Source organism: Pseudopodoces humilis, chromosome 13, assembly GCF_049639895.1.
Source record: "Pseudopodoces humilis isolate 2021_Gansu_Grassland_sample_001 chromosome 13, ASM4963989v1, whole genome shotgun sequence".
Taxonomy (NCBI): Eukaryota; Metazoa; Chordata; class Aves; order Passeriformes; family Paridae; genus Pseudopodoces; species Pseudopodoces humilis.
This window is the reverse complement of record NC_142212.1, coordinates 11,872,053-11,891,609: the sequence shown is the minus strand read 5'-3', so window position 1 is coordinate 11,891,609 and position 19,557 is coordinate 11,872,053. Positions and strand designations below refer to the sequence as shown.

The following is a 19,557-nucleotide window of genomic DNA, read 5'->3' as shown; positions in this document are numbered from 1 at the left end:
AGGATGAAGAGCAGGTGACAGGATCTATTTTGATGGCCTTCACTATGTACAGCAGACGATTCTTCTCTGTTCAAATGTAACTCAAGGGATTCCACTGTGGCCGCCAGCAAAAGGGAGAAGTGCCAGCCAGTCTGGAGCACCTCTACCTCAAACGTGGCATCTGATCTGACAGCCAAGTCACTGCACAGTGTGTGATTAAGGTGAGAGCAGGTTACAGTTCAGTTTCCTTGCGAGGTTCAGACACTGCCATGCTTTGGATGCAAACTGACATCATCAGCTGAGTTTTTTGGCACAGTTCTCAGTAGTTTAAGGATGAGGCCTGCTGACAATCCAAGAAAATATGTGATCTATTTGAACAGCCTTTATAAATCAACCTCCTTGGCTGAGTAGTCAAAAGTAGACAAGACACAGATTAGGTCTCGAGAGAGTGTATCATCAGGTTCTGGACCATTTCTAGACCTAAGCTGGCTGAAAAGGAGATGTTTTCCCTGGGAGTTTTCTACACATTCCTGAACATGAGGAGCAGATTTCTACATCTCCAGACTGTTAAGCCATAAAACCACCAAATGCTAAAGAGCATTTTACAAGGAAAACCCAGGGATCTCCTACAAAATAGATGAAACCCCTCACTAGAACAGGTAACTATTATTTACATTCAAAAAGTAGAAATCTAACAAATTATTTCTGCAACATCTGTTCTGGACACAGCAACTTTCAGTACTTTATTAACTATTTAATGGAATAGGCACTGTATTTAAGTTTTCAGATTAAGAAACAAGAATGCTAGATGACGCCATTAATAATTTTCCTACTGAATTGGGAAATGGATAGGAAAAAACACGAGACAGCTAGCACAGGCTAAAACAATCACTTCTACAATTATGAGCTACAAAACTAATGGGTTGTTCTAATAAACATATTAGATCACAAACTGAACCTGAGTTTAAATCAACTTGTCAAAGAAAACCCAGTCATACTGGGATGCACAAAATGCATCCCAGTGTGACTGGGTTAGAAGACACAAAGCAATTTTTCTGCTTTGAAAATGTCCCAGCTGAAACACAACATCCAGTCTTGGACACTTTCAAGGAAGGTGTGGAAGTCATCCATAGTGAGACTAATCCACTCCCTGTCCAGCAGTGAGAATTATCATTCAACTAGAACAGAGTCAAATGCAGCAACAGATCAGAAGACTGTTCCATGACAATCGTTTTCCCTCAATTTTGAGCCTTCTGGCTCAAAATTGTTGTACGGCTCAAAAAGTTGTACAGCAACTACCCCGAGCACAGACTTCCAATTAACACTGCCAGCTTTGCTCTGGATGTTTCTCTCTTCCCTGGGATTCAAAGAGACTGTTAAAGCTCAAAAGAAGCTCAAACCTTGCAGTTCTCAGCTAAAAGATGCATGAGGAGGTTGCCGAGGCACACAGAAACAGACGTGGTTGTCACACATCTATATACAAACCATGAAGAGCTTTAACTATGAAGGAAATACTGAAGAGACTGTTAGGGCACGACAACAAATTGGCTGAAGGTGGAAAACAGTAAAGTCTGAAGATTCTCTCTGGAAAAATACCCTCAAACAAGGGAAGGCAAAGAAACCAGGACATGGTACCTGAAAGCCACCAAGACAGGGAGAGCAGAAAAGATTTCTGTATAATTTTTCTCAGGTAATCACACAGGAATTGGAAAGTCTCTGAGCAAAACCAACAGGCAACAGGGAAGATGGATTCCAACACAAATCTGGCTGAGTGAACTACCCTGCCTTCCCTGCAGATGGGTAAGACTGGCATTTCCTGGTAATCTCTGGAGGAACTAAATCCTTGGTTGAGCCGGGTTCAGGCTTCCTGCATGGCCTCAAGTATCTGCTGTAGATAGGCAGTCTGTGATGCCAAATGAAGAGCTGTGGACTTGTTCTTGTGAACAGGCAAACTCAAAGCTTTTAAACCACGAAGGCTGTCCAAAGACAATGGATCTTAACTGAGGCACTGGATTCTTGAGGTCCTCTGCAACACTGTCCTATCCCCACAATGCCAGTCATCCTCTGACTGTGAAAGTAGTAACATAAAACTTTCTAAGGGAAGCAATCAACACTTTGAATTGTGTATGCTGGATAATAAACAGCCACTGCAGATCCAAAAGTACATGTTTCTAAATGGGCAGTCACAGAACAGTTGTTCTACCATGGCAAAAGGCAAGGATGAAAACTGAACTCTGGCAAGGAGATCAGCAGTTATAGCCTGGACACTGCATCAACACATTAGCTCAGTGGGAATACACGGAAATAAATCCCAAAAGAACACAACTTTACAAGGAGGCCAGTAAGATGAGTATACATTGTGTAAAGGTAAGACACGAGCAAACATACCTTCTTACAGGAGCTGTAAATGCCATCCAACAGAAAAGGCCTTCGACGTCTCTCGGGGTTGAAGGGCGAACCAAAGCGAATGTAGTGTTTAGGTGTGGTACAAATCAGCGGGGAGTGCACGAGACCTGGCAACATATTTAGGGTAGTTGCCAAAACTGTTGGGTCTGTAGTAATGCGCAGAGGACACTCAATTGGACACTCCTGCTTTTCTGCCTTGTCGTTCAGCCATTCGGTGACAAGGTACTGAAGGAGGAAACACACACATCAGTGCAACCAGCACAGGAGAAGAAAGGCAATGTGGCACAAAGGTGTATGGGAAGCAATGCTCAGGTCAGCCCACAAGCTAAAACTCCCTTCTCCTCAACAGGAAGGACTTCCTGTGTCAAACCCAATTCTCACCTGTTGGAGACAGAACCCAGTGTCACAGATGTAGCTCAATTTTATGCTCCATTCATCTTCGTAGAAGATTCTCCAAAAACTTGATCACCCTGTTCAAAACTAGCTTCTAGACACAAAACTAAATGTATTAATACCTAGTTTATGCCCAGTATGTGGCAGCGGCCTGCTAGCTTCTGCAATTTTTCCTCCTTTCCAACTTTATTCTAGCTTGTACAGTTGCAGTCACATTCCTTCTTGGTCTTCAATTCTAAGCTAAAAGTTAACCTCTTTGCTGCATCCTAAATGAACACCTGCCATCCTGCCATCCAAACTTTGAGCACTTGATCATATTTACCTTTTTTGTTTTGGGGTACTTTACTGCAGCTCGATTAGACTGGGATCCTGTAGCCAGGATAGCAGTTGGATCAGATCCTGTCAACTGTCTGCCTTCTCCTGGCCCTTCTACATTGCTGACATCTGTTGTGGTTACCAAGCTGGCAGTGCTTCCTTCCTCTGGGACAGCCTGTGTGAGTTCAGCTTGCTGGGAATTGGCTTGTTTCTGCCTTCTCAGTCTTTGTGCTGAACTGGTCCGGTATCGAGAGAAGCGACTTTTTGGTCGGGGCCTGGAGGGTTTTGCTGGAGCTGGCTTAGTCACTGTTTTTTCGGGGACAGCATCCTACAAAATAAACTGTCATTAGTCTGAGCACCTCTAAGAATATTCCTTTTCTCTGCATACAGGTTTGAGAATTGAGATTTATTTATTGACACTACCTGACTCTCAAAATCTTGTTGGACTCTGTGCTGGTTCATAAGATGGCTTGGGGACCCTTCAACACTGGCACATTATCGTTTTGTCTTCTGCATTCTTAAAGGACAGAACATGGGTCTTTAGGAAGAAAGCAGCAATCGGAAACTTGCTGCTTGTCTCAAGGTAACTGCTCTTACTCCTGACCTGAGCTGACATGGAGCACTCCAGGGAAGTGTCTGAGCCCTGCCCTAAAACGGGAACACATGCATCCAAAGTAGACTGGGTTAAAAAAAACCCAAACAAAAAGAACAGAACTTTCCATCACTGCACTTATGCATCCAACTTGAGCTCACACCAGTACAAAAGGGGTTCACCTGGAGCAGGAGCTGGGCTTCTTCAGCCCAGAGAGGACTGAGTGGGATGTAACAGCAGTCTTCCTACAAATAGCCTGAAGCCACTAAGAAGATGCAGTGGTGCATCAATGGACATACACTGAAATGAGAGGTTCAGACTGGATACACAACAATTTTTTTTCAGCCTAACAACCATGAAATGGAAGAGATGCAATCTCCATCCTTGGAGGTTTTTAAGAGTAGACTGGGTAAAACACTGGCCAGCCTGGTCTAGCTTTAGAGCTGTCCCTCCCTAACTCAGAATGGACTAGACAGCCCACAAAGCTCCTCCCCACCTGAACGATCTTATGATCAGAAATGCTGCAACTGAGCTTTGTACAAGATAGCAAACAGTTCTATCTTTGTCTTACCGCTACTTGTGAGGACCGTCGTGTGTTCACCCCAGTACTGCTCGTACTGTTAGAAACAGGAGGAGGAGGAGGAGGAGAAGGAGGAGGAGGAGGAGGAGGAGGAGGAGCACTCAGTGCTGAACTTCCATCTTCTGTTTCAGGAGTCTCTGCTTTTACTTCTTCCAGCTCAGGAGCTTCAGAATTGACGTTGATTTCAGCATCAGTGCTGTTACGGTCTGATGGTTGCTCTCGTCTCCTCTTTCTCTTTTCTAAGTTCTCAAACATGTGCATGATGGCTTCTACCTTCCTGTCTTCCCGGGACTACAACACAGGGGTAAACTGAGGTAAGCATGGTGAATTATGCACATAAACAAGTCAAGAACAGATATGGGAAGCAGCACAAAGAGAACAACTGCCAAACAGCAATGACAAAAGCCAGACAGAGGACAGAGAGAAGCAGTTCTTATCAGTTATTTGCATTTTTCAATATGGCAAATTTCCCAGAATAACAACATAATCATGTGTTTGTAGCACAAGTAGAAGAACTCGACTTTGTTCTTAAATAGGACCACTTAGATACTACTGAGTTATATTTATAAAACAGCCACAAGGAAATGCATAATTTTGAAAAATTAAAAACTGTAAGAAAGCATAAGTAGAGTGAAGAGATGAATTGGAAACAAATAGAGTTATTTGCAAATGACCAAATGTTAGAACCAAACAGAAGCCAGGGGCAATAGAAGTACATGATTCAGTAATTTGCAGCACACAAACTGATTAAAATGTTCAGATTCATTCTTTTTGCAGCAAGAATGTCAGAAGATGACCCAGCTCAAAAATAAACGCTCTGGTCTAAGCAGCTTACATAGTGGATAAGAAAATCAGAACATGAGAGAACAGAGAGGCAAAACAAGTCAATTTATTAGGTAAACAGAAAGGACAGGAAATCTTATCACCTGGCTGTATCAGAAATAATTGCTAATTATGCATGTAAAAAGCCCAGAAGTACAATAATATTGCAGTGATTGGCAAGAATCAAGTAGGTTTTAAGAAGTGGGGTCAAATGTCTTCTGAGGTTTATCATGAAGAAAGTATTTTGGAGTCCACAGCCTGGCCTTTACAGTTTTCTATTAAAAAATATTACACACACATACACAAACACACACAGACACAGAGACGGGGGAAAGATATGGGTATTTACCTGATGCCAAGTATAGAAAACTGAATCGCATTAAAGCAGATTAACTGCTGCAACCTACAGGAACAGGGCTTACAGGCTGACGAAAAACTAACACTTCTCTTAGGCTTACTGAACTATTCTGTCCCAAAAAGAGATCAGCCTCTCTGCATTAAAATGAAATCTTCCCTCCAAGCTTTAAGGCCAATCTGATGGATGACTGCTGTCATTCAAATTTCAGTGGAAACTGACTGCTTCATCTCATCTGTTCTAAAAAATCCATCAGTTAGTCCAAGGATCTCTCTGCTGGATGGCCCTTGGCTCTCGAAGTTGCTGCATTATCTTAACATTTAAAGCATTCTCAGGAAATTTACACTTGGCAGATCCATATCCCTCATTAGAGGAAGAAAGGTGATTATGATATTGGTGAGCAAAGAAAAACAGCTAATTCCTAGCTTCAATACATTTGTTGGCTGGTAAAAGGACAGGAGTAATTTTTCTGGTTTTCTTCCTTGGGTTTTTGGTTGCTTGCTTGCTTTAATTGTGTACTTGCATTTTTGTTTGGATTTTTCTCTTGTTTATTTAAATTAATTAATTAAGAGCCAGAACAGCTCCATTCACATGCATAAAACATTCTAATCCAGGCAGCAATCCCAGGAGCCATAAGCAAAACAAGAAAAAAACCACCAGGTCTACTCAGTAAAGATGAAGGCTAAAGAAGGATTGCTATTATCAAAGATCCCAGAACACTAAGATATATTTTGATCAAGAAGACTGCTTAAGACGACAATAATTTGGAAACACAGAGATTTCCTAAGTGCCAATAGTATGGGTGGTGGTCTACCCTCTCACTAACTTTTGCAACTTGATCCTACCCTTGTCCCCATAAGGCAACATGTTTATGAAACCATACACTGAGCAGATACCTGTTTACAAATCTAAGCCAGCAAAAACAATCAAGTTTTATGAAAAATCAGGTTCTGGTTCATGGTATGACTGCATCAAAGATATCCCTGTTCACTGAGTGGGGTAGGACTAGGTGACCTTTGACAGTCCCTTCCAACTCAAACTATGCTATGGTTATATATAGTGCCATAAATTCTTGTGCTGGCAATAAGGAAGGGCAGTAGGAACATAAAAAAAGGTCCAATTGCCTTTTTGGAATCTGCTGCTAATGGTTTTGCTAAAGGTGTGTTTTAGACTATAGAACACCTCTGAAAGTAAAACCTTTCAATGAGGAAACAAATCTATAGTGTATCTCCTAATCTGCAGCACCCTAACATAAATCCTGTGACTTGAAGTCAACCAAACCTGGGTGGGTTTTTTACGCCTCCTTTTTTTTTCCTGCTGTTGTTAATCAAATTACTGAAGATAACTAACAGATGGGATTTGTGTTTGACATGTGAAATGGATCTGATGATCACTGCATGAAGCAAGTCCTAAAGAGGGTGATACCCAGACAGAGAGAGGTACTTGCCCGTCTGCTGTGGACCAAGGCTCCCTGTTCATCTACAGACTCCTCTTTCTCCCCTTCTTGTTTCTCCTCCTTCTCTGGCACCTGAGAGAGAGACATAGATTTAGTAACCCAGTACTGTTTCGAAGTTACCGAGATTTCTGTGGTAGTTTAAGGTGCTAAAGGTTAAAAACAAGGCTTCTTGCAGTTTCTGTTCTGAAGATTGCAATGCTATTGGATCAGACTCCTGCAGCACTGAATAGTAACATATAAAACAAGGCGACAAAGATTTTACCTCATTGTCACTGACTGCTGCAGGTCCCTCAGGAACTTCCTCAGTTTGCTGACTGCTGTTTTCGTCCGATGCAATGCTCTGCTGTTCCATTTCTAGCTCCTTTCGACGGGCCTTTCGCCGGCGTGTTTCTGCCCCAATCAGTGTGCCTAAAACAGGTGGAGGTAGGTGTTCTGCAGCATTTGGGCTACGTTTCTGCACAGGGCAATTCCGGTTCCCCTTGTGACACGCACAGTCCACTTTATAATTGCTGCTCCAAAACACAAACATAATTTGTGTCACTCTTCATTTCTCAACCCCTGCACAGAGACATTCAATACATCTCCTACTAAACATCTCACCACGTGCCAAAGCAAGGACTGCAGGCTACCTTATGGCCTCTATTGTAGAATATGCCAGCAGAACTGGACAGAATAGCCGGGAAATGCAATTCAGTAGAAAACGGAGCAATATGTAGAATGCGAGGAAAGGGCTGGAGGAAGATGTCCAGTCCAGGAGGGCAGTGGAGAGCTCCTGGGCGAGGTGAAGGACTCACCAGATGTTGTACTCATAGTCAAAGGCGATGGTAACCTCTGTGTCCTTGGCAATGGTGGCAACAGCATAGATGCACAGGTGGATCATCCCATCAGCAATCACATGACGAACCTTGTTAAACAAAGTAGAAAGAAACTGATGTCCCCACAGGCTGCATTTCCTACTTCCAAGATGGAAGCCTCCTTTTGCAAAGTAGCTCTTATTCTACTCTATGAATAATTATCCCAAATGCTCCATAGGGAAAATCCTGGTTCGCTGCTCTTCTCTCATACTGTCCTTTTCCACTTACAACTGCTACCAGCTGCTTACTCTCAGTATCTTTGTGCAGCCAAAGGAAGGACATAAAAGAAATCTTTCTCTTCCAAAAAAACTTCCCTCATGTTCCCATACTGTCTCATATTCCAAGTTAAACCATCAAACAAGCAAGAGACACAGAGAATTTACAGCATTTTAAATTAGGGAAAGCACTAAGCTTATGTGAAACATGTATTTGCAATTACAGTGATGATGAAGAAAGAATTTACCTCTGCGTTTGGAGTGCAAGACCGCCTGATGAACCTGGCATCGTTACCAAAGGTGCGGGCATCAACACACATCTCAACGCCATTGAACTTGGAGTAGAACAGCACAAAGGGATATGGCCTGGAGAAGCAACAGAACATCTCAATCCCAAAAATACCCAATTCCCACAGCACTGTTGTTAACAGGTATCCCTCACTTCACTGGAAGCACTATTGCTCTGGGGGCTTATGTACTTCCAACAATTTAAAAGATGTATTTCAGAGGGTTTGGTCCATAAACAGAGCATCAAGCTGAGGTGATATATTTGATTTCCCATTTCTACAGAAGGCACAGCTGACAGGACCCTGTAAGTGAGCACTATCCCATAGAGACACCAGTCTCCCTGTGCCATGATGCTCTCATACCAATCATTTCATAGTACTCTTACTTTTTGAAGAAATGCCCATTGACCTCGAATTGCTGTCGTAACATAACTTTCCCTCGATACTCAATTATAAGGGTATCTAGTGACAAGTCTCTTGCTGCCCTCAGGATCTTCCGGTGCTTCTGAACCCGAGTCACCCTTCCCAGCTGCAGCTGTAATAAAAACCAGAGCAGAAGAGGAAAATTTGAACCAAGGGCCTCTAACTCATGAAGAATATTTTACCTACATAAAAAGAAGAAATATTCTAATAGCAACACACAGAAACTCTGCCAGTTGAATATACTGTTCATTTTGTAACAATTTAGTAATGACCAATAACCTTGATAATACTTATTAAAATCAAACAGTATTTATTCCTTTCCTTCAAATCTATTAGACCGAATAGTTCAGTCTTGCAGCTAGGAGGCACAACCAGATCTGTCACTTGATACTAACTGGGAATTGCTTTGCAATTATGGCCACTTTCACAGCCAGAATAATTCAGATCTTCCCTAAATTGTGGGTTGTCACGCATTCAGAGGAAAAAATGCAAGCTTTTCCTTCTGCAGAGTACAGTAAATTCCAGGAAACAGGGCAAAGACTTAAGTTGGCAATTTCCATCTCCATCCAGAAACTTCTCTACATATCTCTGCTCAGCTAGTGCTGTTTATTTTTAATTTTTTTTTAATGTGAGGAAATAAATTTTTAATGAAGTAGTGACAGTTTGTTAAAACATTTGTTAAAGTCTACTGCTCTATTACAATGGATTTTCACAACAATGTGTCTTGACAGCATGAAACCACAACATTCTTTCAGTACAGACATCCAAATGTGACATTATTTTATGGAATACTGGAAGGGATATCATGAGCACTAGAGTATAGAACAACTTATTCCATAAAAAAAAAACCAAAACTTTTCTTACTTAACAGATTAACCTCTCTGCAAGTAAAGATTATGTGAAGATGACTGGCTGCCTCACCACCAATGCTGTGCCTGTTCCTTCCTAAGCATTCTATTCACTGCTCATTAGGGCCAAGTTTTGATACTTTTCCAGAGTGAACTGAAGCATAAGTGTTCTGACTTCAGTAACAATGACAGTCATGTACCTAAATTAGGAGTAAACCACAAAATTTTACTGAAAACAAGTTCCCAACTTTTCCTGAGGGAACTCTCATTAGAAGCAGCTACTGAGCACTCTGCTGAAATGGATAAAACTTAGTTTAAGGGGCTCAGCCTGAATAATGACAGAACACACAACATTTTAACCTTGTGGAAATAAAAGTTCATGTCTTAAGGCAGCACTGAATCATTGGGAACCCATCAAAACCCTCATAACTGAGCACATGAAAATACTGAACCAGAGATCTTTTAAACCCTTTTTCCTGTGATCTTGTATGTCCTCTGTATAAAACCTCCTCAGGAAAATTACTTTTGTTATTTCTATAAGACATTATACTGCAGATCTTGGATGAGCTAGTAAAGTAAGATCTGTTTGATGACTTCTCTCACTGCAGGAAAAAGACAGCTTTACAAAAATATTAATTTAAAACCTATTCAGATGGGAGTAATGGTCCAGAGCTCCTCTTGAGATACAATCCAGTGCTACATTTGCCATGACTATGAGGTTTATCTGTCTTATACCACGCTATCTTCCAGCAATTGGGAAAATCTGGGTAGGTACTGGAGACTGAAGAGCCTTGCAGGGTGTTCCTCTCTTCAGGTCTTGGGTCCTGACAGAAAGTCACAGAGGATTCCCTAAGTCCACTCAAGTGGCCTAACAGAAACATGTTATTTCCAGACTAAGAAGCTGCAGTGTTGGTCCTGATTTCTAATCAACAAACCCACAATATGAATGGACTGTAGGATGAAACTGTTTACACTACATGGAGTAGTGGATAAATTACTTTCAGTACTTTGTACTATCCTACTTTGGCAACAAAGAATAAATAAATGGGACCAGATTTCCTAGAGTATTATAGGAGATAAGAAAAAGAGTGTCTGAAGTTATTAGATTAACTAGGACCCAGTGTGTACCCAGTTGAATAATTCTGTTCCTTTACTATCACCGATTTGTTTTTATACTTTCTCATCTACACTGGCCCTACACAGAGGGTTGGACCAGATGACATTCAGTGGTTCCTCCCAACCTAAACTGTTCTACTACTCTAAGAGTATAATGAGATCATGTCTTTCAGAGATGCAAGTTTATGTCTGGTAGCCTTCACTCTCACCTTTGCCCCATGACTGAGTTGTATTACTCTTCACCTCATGCCATAAAACAGCTTGGAGAATATAGGTGGGATAAGGTGGCGTGGTCAGAGGAGAAAGTCCCTGCAGGAAAGAGAGGCTCTGCATCTGTAGAACTTATTTATCTGAGTTTGGTGAAACAGGAATGATCTCACAGCTCTTCTGGTAAGACACAGCTCAGCTTGTTTTCATTCTCTGAATATAGAAATATGAAGCAGATTAGCTGCCATGCTTTCATGTGTGAAAAGAACAAATAATTTTATTCATGTCACAGGCTAGGGACTGCTGACTGCTAATCAGCCAAAACTGTTCTGATATGTTTGCAGAGCAACATCTGCATAATACTCAGTGGCTTTATTTTATAAAGGCCCTTTTGCTCTTCACTTCAGAGTGTGAAATCAGTCAGGGGTTTGAGCTCAAGTCAGCAATTATCAGAGGCAACAAAGGGCAAATACTAACCCTGGGTTTGGTTTGGCAACAACAGTCAGGAAAGTGATTCATAGCTTTCAGTTGGTCGAGCAACCAGTAGCCAGGACTAAGATGATTTTATTCATAACATTAAACAGCTTTGTATTTTCACAACTTTGCATCATGAGGACAGCTGAGAACTGGTTTATCATAAAATCACAGAATCATTTAGCTTAGAAAAGCCCTCTAAGGTCGAGTTCAACCCACCACTGTCCAGTCTATTGCTAACCCATATCCCTCAGTGCCACATCAACAACTATTTTAAATACCTCCATGAATAATGACTCCGCCACTTCCCCAAGCAGCCTGTTCAAATTTGGTAAACCTTCTAGTAAAGAAAAAAAATTCCTAATACCTAAAGTAAACCTCCCCTGGTGCAACTTGAGACCATTTCCTCTTATCTTACCCAAAACATCCCAATGAACAAAATCCCATATGCTCCATGTATAACTCTTAACCCCTCTTTCTCTACTCTTCTGGTTTGAGGAAGCTTTGAGGTCACATCTCATACTTGCATTACTCTTAACCTAAGTCAAATGATTCTCTGAACTATGAAGAGTTTGCAGGGCATATAAAACATTACTTTTATTCCTTACTCCTCTCTCCAGAGTCTTCAGGGCCAAAGAGAGCAGCAACAATATTTCTACACAGCTGGGAAATGTGTATTGGCACAGCCTCCTGATTTTTTTCTAGCTCAAAGTACCTATTTTCCTTATCTCACAGAATAGCTATTTTTGTGTTTGATGATACCTAGTTAATAGACAACTGATGCAAACCAAGAAAACTTCTCAGTTTGAAGACAGATGGGATAAACGAGTGGAAACAAAAAAATAGAATGCAGTGCATGAGAGCACGTGCTCCACACCTATGCAGGTGTCCTCCTCACAACACTCCACAGCCACCTCCTGAGCAGAGACAACAGGACACAGGAGCTGACGTGCCACAACACAGGACAGCCACCTGTTTTTTCCTCAGTGTCCAAGAGAACCTACAAAGTCACAAAGTCCCCTGACACCATCCCAGCATGTGCAATGACAAGAACCTACCAGTACTTGTCACTGTTTACAGTAACTACAGCTCACTATGAAGCTTTGCAAGTTTCTATTTTTTTGTTTCTTTGGCATGTATCACATTTGGAGTCTTCTGACTTGGAATGCTGGCAACATTTTCCAATGGGAAAACCTGTGTCTGTACTGGGAAGAGAGAGGTTGAGCGAGTATAATAAGAACAAGCACATTTATGTATGGTATATTTTATGGTCCTGTGTCGTGCTGTACATGTATCAAGAAACACAGCATGTGTTTTATTACTTGCTACTTAGACCTCTCCAAAAACCCACGTGAGGTAGACAGAATTGGTTACATTTAGTTTTAAAAAATATTAAGATTTCTAGAGAAGTAGAACATTTTCTTCTCTGCATTTCCTCAGCTGCTCTCTTTAGAAAGGCTACTCACATAGCCTGCATGTAGTGTTTCTCCCCAACCCCTCCTCAGTAAATCTTATTTATTGCAGAACCAGAGGGAAGAATGGAAGAAAGTTTGGACCAAAGTCCTCCTTCTGCACTCTCCCTTACCGGCAATATCTGTACTCTGCCTGAAGTGCTTCACCTGCATGAAAGCAGAGGGAAAGGTGGGAGGGAACACATGAACTTCACTGAGTGAGTCAGCTGATATAAACAAGAATGATTCAAGCACAAACATATACCTGATATTCAGGTTTCTGACTTTGCTCCCTTTACACAGAAGAAGTGCCTCACTTCTCTTTTGGAACCCACACTTTTGGATGCAACTATCTCCATTCTCCTGAACAAGGAAGGCCCAGAAAAGCCTGAATTTTGTAGGAGTGCTGTGCTCCATTCAGTAAAGCACAGGTAAGATGAAACCACAGCTAAGAGGAGTGTGAAATGGGGAGGACATACACCACACAAACACATTGTTTTCCTGTTTCTGCTTGTTTACATGCACTCCATAAAGATGGCAAAACACCAACACTGCTAGAAAGTTAGGGAGAGATCAGTTTCCTAAAATCAGTTGTAGTTGTGCAGTATTTGGAAGTTGCAAGAGTCCAAATAATCCAAAATACTGAAATTGTTCTTTTAAATAGCCTTCCACATAACATGAGTCAAGAAATAAAAAAAAATAAATAAAGTAGACTGGAAAACTCAGGTGGAAAGCAGGAAATTTCCTATCTCCAGCAAGTGACAGATCTGGTTTGCCTCAGGCTGTTCAGTGACCGAAGTATTTATGGTAAAATACCTGTTAACCACATCAAAGAAATGTGCAAAATATCCCAAACTTAGCAACACTGATTTGGTCTAATGCAAATATTTGTGAATCTCTCTCTGTACTGACATAATTTCTGATTCACTGTGTATCAAACCTATGCCTGCTGGTCTGAGCTACAATACTGCTCACCCATGCCCTACTCCACCTCTGTCCTGCCTGTTCTTACCTGCATCTGGGACCCAATAACAGTATTATTGCAGGCCAACTCCGTTTTATTGATTGTGTCCAGCATAGCAGTTTTTCCCACATAGTCTTTATTTGAGTTTAGATGACGCTCCAGCAAGTTCTGCACATCAGCACTGTACTGGTTCGTGAAGGCTTCCTCGTACTGGTCCGTCCAGAGGCGTATCCGATTCTCCCACCCTTCAGCTGTGTTTTCATCCAAGGCATGTGCTTCAGAAGGGGAATTCTGCACCAAACAGCAAAGAATGAATGGATAATACACAGCAGGAAAACCTATCCACAGTGCTCCAAGCACATGAATAAGCTACAAAAAAAGGCAAATCTGTTCCAAGCTATGTAAGTGCTGGTTATGAGGACCCATTTTTCAGCATCTGCACCCTCCAGAACACGGTACAACAGTGTCACTTAGAAATCTACTGAGATTTCTGTGCAGAACTAAGACCTCTTGAAAGTTGGTACTTGGCACTACTACATAAAATAAAATTAGGCTAGCACATGGCCAGAAAAAAAAAAAAAATTAAGCCACTTTGGAAAAATAATTAAGTACATTAAAAAAGCTAAGGCACAGAACACACAAAGGCAAATAAACTTCATGTAGGCTTGTCCTACAGTCAACCCACTCACGGCTAACACAGTGCTCGATGATGCTGACTGCATCTCAAATCTTTGCACTGACTGATCCGAAAATAGTCCTGAGCCTTCTAGCTAAATGGTCACCAGAGTTTCAAGAAACGGAATGTAGAGCATAAGCTAATACCTAGAGGGTTAAAACTGCAAGTCCTAAGCAGAGCAAAGAAGAGAGGGCAAAATCAGGTAATCCGTTTAGACTGTCTTTTAAAGGAGGGGAAAACAGAAGCTGGTAGAAAGAAAAATACTTAAGCTTCATTCTTTACTTGGCAGTAATTGAAGTAGTTCCACAAATACTCCAGAGCTCAGTAACTCAACTGGCTTCATACAGCACTGAGACACATATGACACTGAGGTCTTAGTAACAAGGACAAGTGAAGAGCAATCATTATTTTAATCATATGTATTAAATACAGTAAGAGTTTTCATGCATTTTTACCCTCTCAAGTCACTTGCATACTAAGGTGCATAGGGACACCACAGGATTGTCCTCTTTCCTCTGAGCCACCTGCTAAAAGCCACTGCCAGCCGCAGTGGAACTGAGCAAACCTTAAGGTTTAACTTCTTGCGTGTCCAGAAACAAATTCAGCTCACAGTTCAAGTCTACTTTTTCTGTCAAATAACCTTCCTATTCAATGGCCACACCTCTCACTACTGCAGGAAGTCAGAGATAAATATACTGTCCCATTCATCCCTAGTAAGAGGATGTGGAAACAAGGCAGCACTACAAGGGACTCACAATATTAAACTTGTGAACTACTTTGATGTCCAAGCTTGAAATAGCTTTGATGCAATCAAAAAATAACTGCCCTCACAGAAGAGCAGCCACAACCAGTTCTACATCCCTTACATCAAACACCCCACTCCCAAGTGCCATGAATCAATCATCTCTTGGAACTGGATTGCATTATCTGACTGGAAGCTATCAGAAGCAAATGGAAGGTTCAAGGGGCAATTCCTGTGATACCCTTTTGAATAGGCCTCCTTGTGGTGCACTGTAAGGTTTATAACAAGGCTGGCCCCACAATCAGAAATACCCCAGGCAAAACAAAAGAGGAACAAAATAAAGCAGAAAAAAACCCCACCACCATCACAAGAAGGTTGTCATTTCTACTCACCTTCATCCTCAGAGACTTTCGTGAGCCCTCTCGAAAAGCCTGTCCCCCAGACGAGGAGAGAGAGAAAAACAAAGTATTATAAATTTCCTAAGAATTAGGATCCCAGAACCACACTAAATCTTACTCCAATCCTTAATAAGAGATGGCAAGAATTACAGGAAAACCTATACACAAGAAACAACGGACCAGAATAGAAAGAGACTGCAATGCAAATCCAGTGGAAACTGCTGAAAAGCTTGATGGCCAGGATTTCTGAACTAAAAAAGCCTGCCTCACACTTGGTAAAAATGCCAGGATCAAAACCAAAACTGTCCCAACTAACCCCACTTGCTTTGATACAAGAAAGGTCCAGCTACAGAATCAAGGTGGTTCTCAGCAAAAAAATAACCCCTCCAGACCTCATGTAGCTCCTGCCCCCAGCATTTTATTTAACCAGTGCCTACCAGAAGAACTTCAAGAGAAACCTAACCTGTGGAAAATCATGGTAAAGCTGGCAGATGATGGGAAGGAAGCAGTTGCTCACACACTTGCACCCCAATATAAGCAATTCAAAATCATTTCAGTCTCCAAACCCTCACAAACAAGACAGTAAAATCATCCCTCAACAAATGTTCATCACTACCTACATAGTTTTCCACACAGGCACTATCTCTGTCTCTGAAGAACAGTGCCAATAAGCTCTGCAGCCCAAATACCTCAACAAAGCCTGCTAAAAAATACCATGCTCCCTTCATTTTTCATTCCATTCACAGACTGACCCTTTTCCAGAAACAGCCAGACCCCAAAAGCTATTTCCTCAAAGCCTAATACAGCAAAAGGAAAAAATATGCAATTGAGTCCAAGCGCTGAGCATGAATGGACAGCATTGGGAAACAAGGGTGGAGCTCCAGCAAGGTAATTTTTAAACCAACAGCCACGTACTCGAGCAGGTCACAAATACAAGGCGTCCCATTATTACACCCGAAAGAGCAATTCTTGACAGGACAAAAATTTCTTGTCTACTACCAGCTTGTCAACCTGCTCCTAACAACACTCTGCACAGCATTTGGTAGGAACTGCAGCACCCTTGTCTCGCTCCCCATACCTTGATCTTTTTGGCCTTTGGAGCAGCACGAGCCTTTTCCGTACTCCTCTTCCTCTTCTTGGGTTTGCTCCTGCGGACGCGGTTGACGGTCAGCGTGATGCTGGTCGGTGTGTGCTGCGTGGCCGTGTACAGCACTGTGGAGGGAGAGAGTTCTTCATCCCAGCTCTCAGTGGCACTGCTGTCCCCGCCTAGAGAGACAAGTGCTTCATGAGCAACAGCTTCTCACCTCTGAGAGCACAGCTTATCCTTATGTCCATTTTCATCAAGACAACTTGCTGCCCCTGCATAGATCTTCCCTGAGAGAACTATTACCACCTCTGTTTTCCCACCCAAACTGGGAACAGGTGTTCCAAACTTCTGATATGTCAAAGAATGGCACTGATGAAAATTCTCCTTTTCTCTTCACAAGATAATCTGCTTTTCCCTAGAGCTAACTGAGGTGAAGCGTAAGGAGAGGAGAAAATCCCAGTGGTTGGGAGGCAAAGAACATTAGCTGGCACTGATCACAGTTAGATAATTACAACATCCAAAAGACAAAGGTCTTGAAGAAAGAAAATAAAAGTCACCATTATCAGAATTATAACCTCAAACTCACCTGACACGTTGTCCTGCTTCCGGCGGCGGAGTCTGATCACCTTCCCCCTGCTCATTCCTCTGCCAAAGGAGAATGCACAATTGAAGCTGGTTTGTAGGAGTAAAGTCACTTGAAATTCAACAGGATGTCACAAGATGCGTGCCCTCAGTGGGGCCCAGGATGATAAGAACATCGATTTAACATCCTCATCTCCACTCCTGGTGCCACCAACACTTGTCAGGCTGACAACGCAAAGGAGGAGGGTCAATACTGGGTAAAGCACTGGAAAGAATGCTCCAGTTATCAAAAGGAAGTCTGTCCCGCAGCCCAAAGGTGACACGGTTTGGTATGAGCAGTCAACACAAGGAGCAGCCCAGATCTGCACTGCAACACAGCTTACCTGCACTTTTCACACTTGAGGAGGAAACCATCTTGGGAGACACTGCAGTGGCACCAAGCAGGAATTGATTCCCCTTCTGAGGAGCTTTCACTATCCCCAGAGTTCTCATCAGGAGAGTGCAAGCCATTCAGTTCTGCACGAGGTATAATGGTCTGGACAGGAGGAGAGGCTGGCGGTGTTGGAGGAGGAGGGGCTCCATAATTATGATCCTGAAAATGAGTATTTGCAGTACTACTTTTAATGTGAAGATATGATGCCTAGAAACTGAAGTCCCATATCCACAGTTCCCAGGTTAATATTTAACTGGTGTAAAACAATAGCCTGAATTCCTCAACCTACCAAGAAGGTACAGTAATAGCTCTGAAACATGTAAATTACTTCCTTCAGCACCAATAAATTAAACTCAAAACACATGAAAACAACCAGGCTATTTCAACATAACTGCTAATAATCCGAGATGACATAAGTGGTTAAACAGTGGAACCAGCTGCCCTGAGATGTAGAGTTTCTGTCTGTTGAGATATCCAAAACTCAGCTGGACATGGTCTTGAGCAACCTGCTCAAGCAGAGTCAGCTTGAACAGGGAGGTTGGATTATGTGATCTCAAGAGGCCCCTTCCAACCTCAATGATTCTGTGACACCCTGTTCATCCCACAGCTTCAAGCCATGCTCCCACTCTTCCTGACTGATCCTTGATTGTTGTTGTTTTATGTTACCACTGTGAAAATCTGCACAGTTGAAACAAGTATAAATAGTGCACAATAAACTAAATGGGGCATAAAATTACCACCAGGAAAATACTATATATTCATATATATTCATACTTCATTCATATACTTCATTCAGTTAAAAATCTATTGCCTAGAACACTAATAAAGCTTGCAATAGAGTATGCAAGACTTCACAAACAATAAACACAGAAATGAAAAATGTATGGCAAAACTCAGCTCTAACTTAGTGTTCCCTAATAAACAAGCCAAAACTCCTGTGGCTTAATAGGCAAAGAACTATGGAACAAGGAGAAAAGAGTAAAAGTAGACAGTAAAGAGCTGATTCACTGCAGAGAGAGTACTCACTGCGTAAGGCAGCCCGCGATAGCTGTGTTTCTGGGTGGCCCCATAGCCGTGGCTGGAGTACACATTCTTCTCACTGACAGCTGGACTAGCTTCCACAGACTCTGGGCTGCAGAAAGGGCCAGAAGTAAAACCCATCAATACAACATCATTTTTTTAGTGCCAGTATTTCACTGCTCTTTTCTATTGAACACATGAGCTCAAAATGAAGAAACTTCATGAGATCGAGGTGGTGTCATGCGTTTCACCAAGCATCATGTGTGCAGAAGCTGTACAGGATGAACCTGCTTTCAGAGTAAGGGCCACCCTATATAGCTCATTAAACTAGGTCTCAGTCTGGGAAGTTAAAAAGGTAATTAGCATGTAAGAAGTTCAGTTTCCTTATTGCTGAGGAAATCTGGTCTAGTTCGGCATTCACATCTGAATCCAGCTAGCCTAATCTCAAAGCCACTGAACACTGCCATTTTATCTCTGCAACAGCTTATTTCAACTGCAGCTAAGCAGCTTTCCTGCACCTGCGCTTGTTTCTCTGTCCCTCAGATACCAACTGTTACTGAGCCCAACATCCTGTGATAAAGCCTGCATGAAAATTGCAACTATTCTGACAGCAACTACCAGGAATTGGAGATTCCTCTTACAAAGAGACAACAAAATCCATGACCTGGACAGACAACGGCCACAGATAGATCAAATTCATCCTGTGCTTTCTATACAGCAGCCTGCAATGAGCAGAACAGGAAATCTGCTGCTGAAGTACAATACACTCTTCCACCACAGGGTGGTGAAAAAAAACTGCTAAAAATCGAAGGTATATCCTCAGCAGAAAGCTGCAGAAACCCTACTCAGGGAAGGGACGGCTGCAATTCAATGCAGGGGATA

General features: G+C 42.1%; 1 protein-coding gene across 1 annotated transcript in view; it reads right to left on the bottom strand.

Moving 5' to 3' along the window:
* The window catches only part of SETD5 (SET domain containing 5), a 65,551-nt gene that overhangs the window by 16,874 nt on the left and 29,120 nt on the right, over positions 1-19,557 (bottom strand). The window contains exons 3-16 of the mRNA XM_005522052.3: positions 18,682-18,787; positions 17,606-17,814; positions 17,227-17,285; positions 16,632-16,819; positions 15,548-15,586; positions 13,786-14,028; positions 8,641-8,789; positions 8,216-8,333; positions 7,693-7,802; positions 7,161-7,407; positions 6,890-6,970; positions 4,257-4,556; positions 3,101-3,421; positions 2,368-2,610 (exon numbers count right to left, since the gene is read on the bottom strand). Of these exons, the coding sequence (XP_005522109.2) occupies positions 2,368-2,610; positions 3,101-3,421; positions 4,257-4,556; positions 6,890-6,970; positions 7,161-7,407; positions 7,693-7,802; positions 8,216-8,333; positions 8,641-8,789; positions 13,786-14,028; positions 15,548-15,586; positions 16,632-16,819; positions 17,227-17,285; positions 17,606-17,814; positions 18,682-18,787 (2,413 nt within the window). The remainder of the gene's footprint in view (positions 1-2,367; positions 2,611-3,100; positions 3,422-4,256; positions 4,557-6,889; positions 6,971-7,160; positions 7,408-7,692; positions 7,803-8,215; positions 8,334-8,640; positions 8,790-13,785; positions 14,029-15,547; positions 15,587-16,631; positions 16,820-17,226; positions 17,286-17,605; positions 17,815-18,681; positions 18,788-19,557) is intronic.